The following is a 14,341-nucleotide window of genomic DNA, read 5'->3' as shown; positions in this document are numbered from 1 at the left end:
GAAGATTTGACTTCTTTTCCAGGAGTCAATGATTGGAAATGAGACTGCAGTAAAAACACTAAAACCTGTTTGGAACAAAGCTGTGTGTATTTGTGAAGACATGAAGGTCACACATTTCACCAGGGGATGGGTTGAGGAGATGTTTTTTGTGGATAGCAAAACATTCATTCTTTATTGACTGGAAAAATACAGGGATCAAAAAAGTGCAGTCACATGATCCCTGAATTAAAATCCCAAACAGCTTCATTTCTTCAACTGAACGTCTCAAACCACAGGGTTAATGAGCGGCAGGGGAAGCGTGAGGTTACGTCATGCCACAAAGCGGGGTGGGGTGGGCGTGATTAAGGGAGGGGATAGGACATGGTTAAGTCTAAGCAGGATAGCGCGGCTTCCACTCCAAGGTCCTCAGATGGCGTCGATGTCGATGTCGTCCTCCTCCTTCTCAGGCGCGATGGGTTTCACCGTCTCTGCCTTCAGCTCACGGGCTGATGGGGAATAAACGACCTGCCGGGAGAGGGGGGTTGTTAAAACAAAAAACAGCAAAAGCAAAAATTACAATTGACAATTTTAATATTAAACAGAGCTGAGAAAATCTAGCTGCGCAAGTCTGTTACCTCCACATTCTCATCATCTTCCTCCTCCTCTTCCTCGCTGCCCTCACTCTCCTCCTCTGCCTCCTTCAGCCACTTGATGAAAGGTGCAGCCTTGGCACGGATCTCTTTGGCCAGTTCCTTGGGGACATACTTCTTGGAAACCTGCAGGAGGGAAAATTGTCCAACAGCAGGAGACCTACTGAGCAGTAGCCCATGGTGCGCAAGGGTTTTTTTTAAATTTGACCATCTACAGTGTTTAAGGGCTTTCTGTTTGACACTCAGTTCGTGCTTGAGTTAAGAAACCCCATTTGAAAAGTGCCATACCAATTCAGTTTTTTTTTTGAGTGGCTGTTTGGCACACTGGTTAGCCACCTCACAGCAAGAAGGTCACTAGTTTAATTCTGAAAGGAGGCCTATGTTGAGCATTAGTGTTCTCCCTGTGTGTCCATGGGTAGGTTCATTGGGGACCCTAAATTGCCCAGATGAGTGAATGAGAGAGCAAATAGTTGTTTGCCTCTGTCCAGGGCCCACCCTGCCTCTTGCCCAATCATAACTGGGATGGGCTAGGGGCAAGCAGTAAAGATAATGAATGAATTTTAACAGCTAGGCAAGTCAAAATAAAACAGCATTTTTAACTGGCTGCACAGGAATCATCACCTTATCAAAATATGTTATCATTCCAAGCAGAAGGATTTTTCTTGAAGCAGCAAAAGAACCACAGTCAGACATATTTTATCTGAGATTGAACATCCTCCACTTTGTCTGACAAGGTTCTTGGGAGCCACCTGCATTGATTTACCTTCTCCTCCCAGGCGACGATGACGTCCTCCTCCAGCAGGTCAGCATCATATAGATCTTTGAGGATGATGGGGACCCTGGGCAACAGCTCAACCTGATGAAGCCTCACCACACACTCGAACCCCCCCAGCAAGTACTTCTGGGCCTTCTTGTTGTTGTGACAAAACTGGAGGAGCAAACCACATGAAGTCAGAGTGGGCAGCGTCTCACCCCTGGCCACAGGACAAGTGAGACAGTGGGCACTCACCCGCAGGAAGTGGCGCATGTACTTCTTGATCTGTTCTCGGATGTTTTTATCAAAGAGCAACTCGCTGAGGATGAGAGGGCCCATGGCCTTCACATCCAGACGCTCCGCCTCTGCCAGGACCTCCTTGTCAGCGGTGTCGATGGTGCCGGCGTCCTTCCTTTGCTGTAGAAATCCAAAGTCCAGATTGATGCTCTGACTTAAACATGAACCTCTTCATCAAAGATAAATTTTCTCAATCACTGACAGACATCGCGACCAATGGGCTGCAGCACCAACAGTTGAAGACTCACTTTTACAAAGTTGTAGAAGATGTTAACACGCTCCTCCAGCGGTTTCTCCAGCACATCATTGAGCGTCAGGTTCTTGGCGTGGTCACTGATCTCCTCCATCCGCCGCCTCTGTGCTTCTTCTGTCGTCTCCTCTGCCCAGTCCTCATCATCGTCGTCTCTGTCCTGGAAACATAGCCCACAGTGTCAACTTTACAGAAATTAGTGTGGAACTCATTAAATCCCATTTAATGCAAAACAATCAGAGCAAATAAACAGGTAAAAACACAGATGAAAATTATCCTAAGCTTTAACTATAACTCTAACAGGGGTTGGGGGAGGGGCCTTAGATGCAAGGCTTAATTTGGGACAGGTCAGCTGTCATCCATCCAACAAACACCAGCAGTTTAGCATCTTCAGTCAATCTAATAACTGTTTTGGACTGTCAGAGGAAGACAGAGATCCTGGAAATATTTCCAAACACAAGGCTCCACACAGGGAGAACACTTGTTGATGATTTCAACAAGTGTTCTGATTGAGGTGGAGAAAATAAACCAGTCATGCAACTAATAGAAAGAATAAACTTATGCTTCAATCTTACATTTTGGGGCAAAGGGCGGGTGCTCTGGAGAACAAAATCATTCTGTCAGGAAATCAGCAGGATTTACTCTCCTCTATAGGGCACTTTACATGAGATTTTGACTCTCCAAAGTGCTGAAGCTATTTTTAAAGGATTAAGATTCACATCTAACAAAAATAACTTGTAAATACAGGAAAATAATTTTCAATAACTTCATGGAAAATCTCATCTAAGAACCAACATTACGCTCTTTGGGGACATCTGTTGGGAAATAAACAGATCATTTTTCAGGGTGATGAAAGGTTATCCAGGAAACCAGATTTTGATGTACTTGTCATTCTTCAGCTGCCAGCAGCCACTTCATCCTGATAGTAGTCGGGACTTGTGGCATGTATTTCCACAACAAACAGCAGTATAAGTTCAATTGGTCATCGGACTCTGTGACTGCTGTGGTCCAATCCCAAAACAACCCGTCCTCTGTAGATTAAACCCCCCTCCCCCATCCTAAGGCATACCACAGCCTCAGGAGCGTCGATGTTGTCGTGGTTTCCAGCCTCGCCGCTGCCAGAGCCGTTCTCTTTATCCTTCTTACGGTTTTTCTTCTCCTTCTCCTTCTTGGCAGATGAGGATCCGCTGTCATTGGTCTCTGAAGGGGGCAAACAGACCGGGCTGTCAATCGAACATTAGCTGTGCTTGTCCTGACTGGGAGGGAGAATGACGTTCCCAAAAAACATCCAGCTTGTCTTCCAATTGATAGACTGAAGTCAATTTTCATCTAGCTTCTAAATAAACACCAGGTTTTGACCACTACTGCTGGGGCAGTCTCACCTGGTGGGTTTTTGAGGATGAAGGTACAGAGTTTGTGTCGGGTGTCCAGAGCTCCACGGTGTCCACAAGCCTTGCACACAGTGCCGATGGTTTGTTTCTTGGGATTAACGTTCTGTTGGTCAAACCATACATTTTTGTTTAACAATAGATGAATCCACTTAGTATGAATCCCAGTGGTAGAAGCAGACAGATGAGGCGCTTACCAAATCAGTTTCAGGGTTCTCACAGCCGGGACACAGAACAAATTTTCTGATGAACCCATCAAGCATGTCTTGCAGCTTGTTCGCCTCATGGGATCCGTTGACGATGTAGCGGTCGTTTTTGGTATCAAACTGGGTCTGAGCACCGAGTTCACAACCAAAAAACTTGGTCGGATCTGCAGAGGAGAGTAAATGTCATTGTCAACAGGCTGATTTGTGGCTCCTCTCGTTTCCATTTCTGTCTTAATAACTAAGGTCATAATAAAATCACAGGACCAATAATGCTTGACGTCCACTAGCTCATCGGCCCATCACTGATGATTGTGACAAACCTTTACTCAGTGAAGGGTCAGATCAACAGGTCAAGGTGACTTACATGTGGGAGGCCTGTTCAGAGCCTTTGCAACATCAACCATGTTGACAATGACCGTCTTGATTCCATTCCCTTTGCCTTCGACCTGGATGAGACACATAGAACGTCAGCACACCAGGTCTAGAATCCCAGATGGGCACAGGCCCCTGGTGATCTTGGTATCAGGGGGCTGACATATCGTTACCTTGGCAATCAGACGGGGCATCTTGTAGCGGTAGAACTGGTCTGACACGCTGCGGTTGACGTTGAGAGACATGTTGGCTGAGCGATTGCAGTATCAGTAAGATAAAAGGATCTTGGTTGGGGATTTTTTGGGATCTTCTGTCTGGAAAAGAGGGGATGACATAAACGACTGCAAGCGTGCTCGGTCTCTGACATGAAAAACGCTGTGCCGCTGTGGCCGCAAGCTCCTTGCTTGAAGGCTAGATTTCCACCACACAGGTTCCAACGGCTGCGCAACAGCTCTGAAAGAGCAAAGGAGAGATGAACATGAATATTCATACTGAAAATCAAGTGAATACACACACACACGAATAACTGGCTGAGCTTTGGGTTTCATTCTCTTACCCCCTCCTCCAATGTCTATTACTCAAAGTTATGTCCTGCTGCTGCTTGTTTGAAGGATGAAAAAAAACTGGGATTTGAAACTTGGGATTTGATTCTCGATAAATAAGATCAGGACACTGAACATTACAGAACAGTCATTCAAGAAATACCTATCAATGTGATTCACAACTTCATGTGCAACGGTTGCTGTGAGTCATTTTACTCCACATGAGTTTCTTTAGTTTATCGAGTTCTTAGTATCTCATTTAATATTTAATTACTTAATGACCTGCTGGCACAGGTCATTTGACCAAGCTAGCACAATGCTATTAATCAGTTGAATGTTGATAGGGTTTCAGAAAGTACCCAAAGACTTCATTTTTAAAACCCTCAGGATTATTCTTAATCACAACTAAGAGTTATTTTTGGATGTTCGTGCCCCAAGAGTGCTTTCACTGTGCTTTTGTGTAGCAACATTAGTGAGTTCAACTCATCTACATTTAGCCAGCAGAAACAAAAGGGGAGCACAGACAATTTTTAGGATGATAAATTCTAATTTCAGGCTGTTCAATTACAAATACCTAAGCCTGTCCTCTTAAAAGCAGGCTAATAATTCTGTGCCTTATTTTTCAACTGTCATATATTATGAAGCGGAAAACAAAATATTGACGCAATAACACAGGCCGTCGCTTGATAAAGAACCAACCTCAGTGACTTCACAAAAAAATAAAATCTTTCAGCTGAGTACTCTGATAACTACTTTCAACTGACAGAGGAAAATCATGGTAGTCTGATCAATTTCGCTTTTTTAGCTGCATGTTGACAGCTGACGTGCTGCAATAACAAACACTAGTGACTCATCTCCATTGTAGAGTAAAAGCAAACACCAAGGCCTTCTCAGAAACAGGCGGGATTTCCCACCTCAGTCAGGTAGGCCGCTGACGTCTGAACCAAAGTGGCCAGAATCACTGTCGGTGAAAAAAACCCCATCAGGCAAATGTCCACGTGAAGAGGCCAGATAGATTAGGCCAAAAAAATGCAGCCATTAATCCCAACCTCTGTGGCCGCAGACGTGCGGAGAGTGTTTGTAAAGACCCTTTGTTGTAGGTGCGGGCCCCTGGATTTAGGAACATAAGGCCCGCTCTTGTTAATGGGTCACAAACAGGAGGCCTCACTCCGCAGCTGGCAGGCGGCTCCGAGCCGCTGACTGCTCTACAAACCGTCCGCCGCATTGTCACCCGGCTCCCTTGACATTCCCGCCGCCACGCGTCTCCCGTGCCCGGGTCTCGCGTCTGAGAGCCAGGGTTCGGGCGATGTCCGAGGGGTAGGATGTATGGGGGTGGGGGGGTTAGCTTAGCCTAGCTAGCCGCTTGGTGCAGAGTGCGTCATACAGTCGCTGCACACGAGTGACGGAACTGGGAGGCGCCATTTTGATATTACAGTGACATAGAAAATGCGTTTTATCCAGTCATCGGCGCTGCCCGTCACTTTTCCCATTCGCTCATCCCACAGCGAAGCAACTCACAGCTTACAAAACCCTTCCTAGGACCAGTGTCAACTTACCGTTTTCGCAAAACAAAGACATAAACACAACGCTGATCGTCCAAGAGCGGCAGTGAACGGTGGTCGATGGCTGACGCTGGTCGTATCGAATGCCGCAGGGTTAACTTGGTGGGGACTTCTGTTATTTCTGTGCCCCTCAAAGACGCACAGTTAAAACACCCTAAAGCGTTCAAACGGTGCAAGTTGTCAGGCTCAGACGACGGGGGTTATCCGGGACGTCTTCGGGGTGCGGGGACCTTGGGAGGAAATAAGCGCATTGTTATCCATAAAGGCTGCGGTGAGCGTGTGTGTGTGTGTGTGTGTGTGTGTGTGTGTGTGTGTGGTAGCAGGGGGAGGTTGAAAACGCTAACGTTAGCAGCGAAGTGGACGAATCCTGCGGCGCTTCGATTTGGATGTACGTAATTTGTAAACTACATACATACGTCAGATTAATACCCTCCCCACCCCCATCTGGTCAGGATCGTTAGACGTAATGGGAGGCTCTCGCACGGTGAGCGTTAACGGCAGCCAAATGGACGGCTAATGTCACACTTACACGTGTTTCATTGTCAAATTCGCTCAAAAATATGTCGAGTTACGGTCTGACAAACCCAGCATGATGACCATTATACATCTGGGTGGAACCTAGGTAAAAACAAAACGGCTAGTTGTCGCTTCTTCTTTTTGAAAACAGCCCCGCGGGGTGAACTCGACCGAGGCCAGATGCTACTGACATCCCGCGGCTAACGACCCGACTAGCCGGACACTGTCGACGAATCTGGGACGAGGAAAACGACGATTAAGATATACCAATAATGATAGTTGTATACGTGGGCTGTCTCGACAGATAGGGTAATCCAAGTTTCGAGCCACGTCAGGGTAAACTGACCAGAAACGCGACGAGGTAGTTTCGCACCTTACCTCTCGAATGTTCTGCGAAGTACTGCTACACACGTAGATTTAACCGACGAACGTACCAGTGACAAGCGCCCGATAAGGCACTTGACTTCCGGTTCTGATATCATTTCAAATTAATTTGGCCCTAACTAGGGTTTTAGTAATAGGTAGAGCAATTCCAGTAATACCTGAGATTCCGGAAATGTAACAACATATTCAGGCGTCGTGGACATCAAAATGTTTTTTCACTGCCACATTGGAGCATAACTGGAATTTCTGTTCAAATTTCCCCTGTATTTGTCGGGTTGAAAGCTTTATTTTGAAAGTAACAAGGACGCGCTATACCGAACTTGACACATTCCCCAACACAGTCTTCTGATTGGTCGAGATGACGATGACGCTTGACGCACGCAGGCTCTTCCTTAACTTGACTAGCAGAAACAGCAAAATAGAAGATGGTGAGTACGAAATGGCATAAAATAGTATTTTCTCCCCCTTTGCACTCAAAGTTTTGAGCGCCCTTCTTCACGATGCCTTTTGGGGGAGGGCTGTCGAAGCACAGAAAGCTGCTTCGCGGTTTGGGCTCAGCTGCTCAGTCCTTTCATCATAGGATTTTTTTTGTTGGGGGAAGCTTCTTTCCAGAGATGGATCAACGATCACATGACAGATGAACACCTTCGAACCCCGCTGCGAAGGAAACATTGAAGGCGAAAAGTCTTGTTAACATATTTGCCTCGTGGTTAATCGAGCCGTCGCTACTTTACTTTCCGTTTAACCGACAGAACCGCATGTGTTCTACTTCTTGTCTTGCCATTTGGTTAGCTAACAGTGCTAACAGGCTAACAGCTAACTTTATGTCGCTCCTGTGGTGTTCGCACCCTTCGCTGTTTATCAATTTGTCTTTATGATTTTTGATCGTGATCGATTGATTATGCCCTTGTTTAGGTGACTAGTTAGTGAAAATCCGCCTTTATTTATACCTGGCTTGAAGCTTTTACATTCCCTTATTGCTGCCACACCACTGAAACCACATTTTAAACGAGGTGTTTTGAAAGACAAATTAATTCTAAAAATCTCGCAGGTAATCGAATTCAGGTCTCTGACGTAAGTCCACTTCACCACACCTGAGTTCTCTTCTTTTTCATCACAATCACTAACCATCAGCCATTGACTTGTCGATTCCATCACATTTGTCGTGTAACTTTTTCTTGATTTGATTTTTTTAAATTATTAATCTGTTTACTTAATCCATTCACTTTTTTTAATTTTCTAATTTCAGTTTTTCCCTTTCTTGTCCCAATTGTCTTCTCTCTCTTTGTCGCTGTTTTCAAATATTCTTCCCTCAATTTTTCGTTCACACCTTGTGTCATTCTCTCCACGCTTACCCTGCCTTCCTCCCTGTCTCACCCTCCACCCCTGACCCTTCTTCCTTGTCTCCAATCAACCAGGCTGGTCACCGGGTAAGTGCCCTCTCTCTCTGCTGGATTTTTGTTGTTTTCTCTGCTTGCTCCTTTGCCTGGCACACTAACATGGGAAGGGGACTTGAGAATCACCATGGAGGTCACCCGCTGTTTGCTGTGTCCCACAGCCGATGCGCTTCCAGGAGGCGCAGTGAGCCGGCAGGCTGAAATGGTTTGAACCGATGGTCAAACTCTGATGTGATCTTTGCTTTATTGCAGCATCATGGCAATGAAAGTCCTGCCCTGCTGAACAATCATGCTGTCTAACACCTCAACTCTGGAAGAACAGGAAGTCAAATTACAAACTGAAGTAAATAGGAACATTGGTTAAAAATATCCCCTAATAAACTGTCTCAGCTCATTAAAATACAGACACATTTTTCTTTTTTGCTCTTGAGACTCCTTGATCTCCAACCAACAGCAGAAAACATTGCAAAGAAGAGTCTGCGGGTGCAAGACTGAGATTAGCAGTTTTTCATCGTTTTGTCCTGCCTGCATATCAGACTGACCTGCCTGATGATGAAAGGGAAACTATTGTAGTAACTTGAAAATGAGCTAAGTTTTATCACCTATTCAGATATGAATCCCAATTTGGGACCTCGTCTGGGTTTTTTTCATAGCAATGACACTGATGAAGATTTCCAACCTTTCTCCGCCGCTCAGTTCCGATACAAACGGAACCTTTGTGTTCACTTGTAACCTTGCTGTTTTTCTGTGTTTTTTTGGTCTCGAGCAGAACAGTTAGCTTTCTCTGAGGTGTGTGACTCCCCTACTGCAGGGTGTGTTCAGTCACTCATCAAAACCAGCTTCTCGCTTATGGAGATGGCGTTTCTGCAAGTTCGGGTCTGCTGTGGCTTTTTGTCCCACTTCACTGGAACTAATCTGGACCAGGCCGCTTTGGCTCCATCCACACTAGAGGGTTGTTTTTTGCTGTGTTGTGAACTACAATTCAACTCTTTCCTCGCCAGTGTTCTCAAACAAGGTGCTCAAGCCTCAGGGGAGTGTTAAGACTGGAAAAACAAATTCCAAGCTGAATATCATCCTCTTGTTTTTAACTATTTTTTAATAGTAATACCATGGTTCTTCTTGCCTGGGTTCTCTCTAGGTTCTCTCTCTTCCTCCCACAATCCAAAAAACAGTCCGTGAACTGAAGATTCTAAATTGTCAGTTGGTTTGAATGAAAGGATCAAAGTTGGATGTAGCTATATATGAACCTGTGATTGACAGGTGACCACCCAGATTCCACCTTGCCACTTAGCCTCATGTTTACTGGCATTCATTCCAGCTCTAGACCCATTGAGCAGGGCAAGGAGTGTGAAGAACCCATTAATTGATTGTAAGACAATGTATATACAAGGAGTACTGTTTTCCAAAAATGGTTAAGTCCTTGGTACTGAGTGACAATGTTCTACTGTGTGAACTAAGAACTGGGATGAGGGAACAACCGGCAGGACCAGCTAAGAGAACCAGATGCACTCCAAAGCCATTTGAAGCCTTATTCCTTTATTTTTGCAAGTGACTCTGCAACAGTCCAAGGAAAAAAATAAAGTGATCTAGAAATTTGATCACTGGCGAGGAAAGATTTAATAGCAACTAACAGATGATGCCCGTGGTTCTGGCATCTACTCTTTGCTCTAGAAATGACTGGGAGCATTCCTCAAGGCCGCCTCCTCGTCCAGGTGCTGCATGATGCAGCCTGAACTTCCCCTAAGGCTCAATTTGCGGCACCCTAACGTGTGCATGTGTATGTGTGTTGATGCCATCAGTTGGTCCTGGTGTTAGGTGACCTGCACATCCCCCACCGCTGCAACACCCTGCCAGCCAAGTTCAAGAAGCTCTTGGTTCCAGGGAAGATCCAGCACATTCTCTGCACCGGGAACCTCTGCACCAAGGAGAGCTATGACTACCTGAAGACCCTGGCTGGGGATGTCCACATAGTCAGAGGAGACTTTGACGAGGTAGGTGTGTATGTTGATGACAGGATAATGTGTTTTTGTCACCTGAATCTGACAGGAAATGGTTAATTTAATTATGATGTGTGACTATGTGTTTGTGCCTGGTGCATGTGTGCATGTGTACGTACATGAGTATCTTCGAGACAGGTCTTCGGTTTCATCGTTGCAAATAACATCTTTTTTTTTTTGGTTATTTGCAGTTTTGTTAGCTAATTTATTTGGTAGATTTCAAAATCATGGTATAAATTAGGAAGAAATTATGGTATACCTCTAAGAAGTCACAAAAAACACTTAGAAAATATTAAATAGTCAATGGCGTTGAACCACCGGGGGTTTCCTCCCACAGTCCAAAAACATGGAGTCGGTCTATTGGAAATCTTGAAACCAACCATGACCCTGACTACAGGACAGGCGGAATGGGCAATTAGTGAAATAACGTTTTTTTTTATTTCATTGTGTCTGACTCTGACTTTGTCCTTGTCTGGATAGCTATTTGATGGAAAGCATTTCATGAAAACATTATCATTATTTTTACACCAATCTCAGTCGCAGTGAAACTTTCAGGAGTATTGAAACATTATTTGTCTTTGCTTTTAAATGTTTCCTAAATATACCTCAGGACTATCTGGAAAATCAACTCAAAATGAATATAATCAAAAAGACACGCCCTCAAAGTCCGAGACCCATTCGGCCTTCACATGGCAAAAAATATGTAACTTATGTAGTTTAATATTTATTAGCACTCTGGAAGTGAGTAAATCCCCTTTTGGCCCTTAATATTAATGCCAGTGTAATGTAACTGCTGCCACCCCTACCAACTGTTTTTTTTTTAAGCTCGTCTGACCAACTTCCTGTTTCTGCCGCCAAGCTATGTGCCTTGGTGGAGTTTTAGCCGTGTAAGTTAGAATCAGACTTACAGCTGTCGAGCATGCGGAAAATGGTGAAGAGACATGGAGTTTTATATCTGATTTCTTGGAACTGGCATAATGGATCAGTGGCAAGACAAAGACATCTGTCACCCAGTTTTTCTGTGCACTTCCTGGTCATGTGGATGCGGTCATGTCCTATTGTGTGCCTTTAACAAACCTGCAAGAACAAATTCTAACTGTCCATTTTTTGATTGTGTGCGTGTGCGTGCGCGTGCGTGTGCGTGTGTGTGCGCACGTGCGTGGGTTTGTGCCCCCTCAAGAACCTTAACTACCCGGAGCAGAAGGTGGTGACAGTAGGACAGTTCAAGATCGGCCTGATCCACGGCCACCAGGTGATCCCATGGGGCGACATGGCCAGCCTGGCACTGCTGCAGCGGCAGCTGGACGTGGACATCCTTATCTCTGGCCACACGCACAAGTTCGAGGCGTTCGAGAATGAGAACAAGTTCTACATCAACCCGGGCTCAGCCACAGGCGCCTACAGTGCGCTGGAGAGGTAGGCAACCCACTAGCTTATCAGGCATCTGTAGTGAGTCCTTCTTACCAGTTACATGTAATAAAAGCACCGACCTGAGAACAGGTAAGTATAGGATTATAAGTTGACATGAATTTATTCACGGCACTAAGTGGCAGCACCTACACTTGTTTGGTAAAATGATTTGTCATTTGCGGTTCTTGTTGACTGGTCGGTCATCATCTGCTGGATCCAAATCTGATTTGTTTCCACATGTGAACTGAACCTGATGCATATCCGTCAGTTGAGAAACAAAAACTATATCTGAAGCTTGAAGTTCTTCATGTCTGAGCTTATCAACCATTATGTTGTGTCTGGAAATCAGATTTCAATACAAAAAATAAATTGAACTGATTTTATACAATTTTGGATGTTTATATTCAACCTCTTACAGTCCTATTAGTCACCGGTCATTAGAAATGAATGGGGCAGACCACAATTAGAAGTGAACATTTTAGTGCATCGTAGCAGCTCCTTGTACCATAAAGCCGCCACACACACTGCAAGAACAGGGAAATGTGTTTGTTTTTTTGAGGTGGCAAGAAGAAGAATAGTTTATTCTGACCATGACACTTCATATGCCACAAGAAACTGGAATGCGGAGCTCCTGGGAGGTACTCATAGGCCCTGCCCACTATAGTATGCATCACATGGTCTAAACATGTGGGGAGTCTGACCATAACAACAATGTAATTGTGGCTCAATTGGTAGTGGGTGTCCCCCCAATCAGAAAGTTGGTGGTTCAATCCTCAACTCCTACTCTCTGAAGGCCACTGATGGTCAGGTTTGCATGTTAAATGGCAGCTGTGCCACCTCGTAATGAGGAAAGCTTCCAGCTGGAAATCTTGGAAGCTTTATGGATTTGACCTTGCAGACAAAGCGATGCATTACTGTAAAAAAATTGCTTCTCAAACAGTGGGGCATGCCCCCCTGGAAGGGGGGGGGGGCACTGCAATGCTGGGTGGGGCGCATGTGGCCCTAGGGAAGATGTTTATTTTTCTTTACTACAATAAAGTGTAAATCCATAACCACAGTAGGTGGCAGTGCCGCTCTCATTATCAGAGTGCGCAGAGTATTAGCTCTATGGTGTAGGTTTTTTTTTTCCACTGAGCTTGTGCACGCACAGCACATCAGGAGATATGAAGTACAGTGAGCAAACCCTGGAAAAATATTGAAAGCGATGATAAGAAAAATGGTAAGAGATGGAGATAATGAGCCAAACGAATGTCACCCAAAAGCGCAAATATGATGAAGAGTATGTAGTGCTTGGCTTCACTGTGACTATGGTGGGAGATGAGGAAAGACCATCGTGTTTACTGTGAGCTGAGAGTTGCAGTATCATGCTTCAAGCCCTGCTGTGCACTGCAAAACATGCTTATTGTAGCCAATAAACCTGACTTCCTCATTGTCATAAAAGATAAATCAGCATAAATTGTTTTATTCATCTTTGTTTTTTAGGTTAAATTGTTGTATATATTGTGCTTCTCAGTTAATGTTGCTGATCAATTTGAATTTAATATTATTTGTTGATTTTTATTTAATTTTATTTTTCAGTATCAAATGGTTCAGTTGGTCAAAAAATGTTTATAGTTAAAATTAGGATTGAACTTTTGTAAATTTCATGGAAATAGATGCACTTTACTCTTTTCTGTTACAGACTAAAAAGCAAAGTTAAAATTATTCTTTGTTGCAAGTTGATCTATATTTCTTTCTTTAATGTTAATAAGGATACAGTGTTATGCAGAGGTGTACATAGAACAATTTTATAGACAAATTATGCCGTTTATATTTTGTGACGGAGAGTGGGGGGGGGTGCAAAATATTTTCTTCTTCCAAGGGGGGGACGTAACAGAAATAATCTGAGAAGCAGTGTCATAACACAACTATGAAATTTCAAAAAAAATTGTTGGTGCTCAGACACATTGAAAGCCATGTGCTGTCCAGTAAGAGGAGTCTGAACACCTACCTTTTTCTGCCCTTGTAGCCACATCATCCCCTCCTTCGTGCTGATGGACATCCAGGCCTCAACCGTGGTTACATACGTCTATCAGCTGATCGGTGATGACGTCAAAGTGGAGAGGATTGAGTACAAGAAATCCTAAATGCGCAGGTGGGGGTTGGGGGGGGGTCGGGGAGGAGGGGTCGCCCTAGTGTTGTTATTCCATTCCTTTCCCACCAGGGGAGCAGAGGGGATTCTGTTCCTGATAGGGCCTGGATTATGTTGTTTATACATTGTGTTCTTGAACTTGGGTTGTGGTTTGTCAGAGAACACTGTGACCTCACATGTTTTGATGAAATGAATCTTCTGTGCCATCCCCCTGCTCCCCCACTGAACCGACAGGCCCATGCACACAGGTATGTGCACGGGCCTGTGGGTGCCATATGCCAGCCTGCTGTTGCCCGTTCTGTCACAATAAAGTTCTAGTTTCACTCCAGATGTACTTCTGTCCTCAATCCAATTTATTTTACATGTTTTCTACTATGTTGCCCATTCAAAAAAAAAAAAAATCACATTTTAGGTTTTTGGTTTTTGTGATTTTCTTCTTCATAATGTGAATTTTGCCATTTTTAGTTTTTTTATGTTTGTTTTTTTCTTAGTTTGGTTGGTAATGC

At 44.4% G+C, this 14,341-nt stretch overlaps 2 protein-coding genes across 4 annotated transcripts; one reads left to right on the top strand and one right to left on the bottom strand.

Annotated features, from left to right (window-relative positions):
• Positions 1 to 68: 68 nt before the first annotated feature.
• Positions 69 to 6,958, bottom strand: eif5 (eukaryotic translation initiation factor 5). Of its 2 annotated transcripts, none has more exons than XM_086151251.1 (12): positions 6,895 to 6,958; positions 5,995 to 6,230; positions 4,070 to 4,349; positions 3,889 to 3,970; positions 3,516 to 3,688; positions 3,313 to 3,424; positions 3,000 to 3,130; positions 1,929 to 2,090; positions 1,639 to 1,800; positions 1,393 to 1,557; positions 615 to 755; positions 69 to 504 (listed from the first exon to the last, which is right to left on the bottom strand). In XM_086151251.1, exons 3-12 carry the CDS (start codon positions 4,139 to 4,141, stop codon positions 406 to 408), a joined length of 1,299 nt encoding a protein of 432 aa, XP_086007377.1. In that variant the 5' UTR covers positions 4,142 to 4,349; positions 5,995 to 6,230; positions 6,895 to 6,958; the 3' UTR covers positions 69 to 405. The 2 variants fall into 2 exon arrangements, with proteins under 2 accessions (XP_086007377.1, XP_086007386.1); XM_086151260.1 differs by having other exon boundaries at positions 6,784 to 6,907.
• Positions 6,959 to 7,221: 263 nt separating this feature from the next.
• Positions 7,222 to 14,163, top strand: vps29 (VPS29 retromer complex component). Of its 2 annotated transcripts, none has more exons than XM_086151239.1 (4): positions 7,222 to 7,328; positions 10,097 to 10,288; positions 11,475 to 11,710; positions 13,713 to 14,163. In XM_086151239.1, exons 1-4 carry the CDS (start codon positions 7,326 to 7,328, stop codon positions 13,828 to 13,830), a joined length of 549 nt encoding a protein of 182 aa, XP_086007365.1. In that variant the 5' UTR covers positions 7,222 to 7,325; the 3' UTR covers positions 13,831 to 14,163. The 2 variants fall into 2 exon arrangements, with proteins under 2 accessions (XP_086007365.1, XP_086007357.1); XM_086151231.1 differs by lacking the exon at positions 7,222 to 7,328 and adding an exon at positions 8,407 to 10,009.
• The last annotated feature ends 178 nt before the right edge of the window (positions 14,164 to 14,341 follow it).

The sequence above is a fragment of the Fistularia commersonii genome, chromosome 1 (assembly GCF_037954325.1).
Source record: "Fistularia commersonii isolate RoL2024-O1a breed Wild chromosome 1, RoL_Fcom_v1.0, whole genome shotgun sequence".
In the NCBI taxonomy this organism is placed as follows: Eukaryota; Metazoa; Chordata; class Actinopteri; order Syngnathiformes; family Fistulariidae; genus Fistularia; species Fistularia commersonii.
Note: the sequence above shows the minus strand (reverse complement) of the source record. Positions and strands in the feature narration are given on the sequence as shown.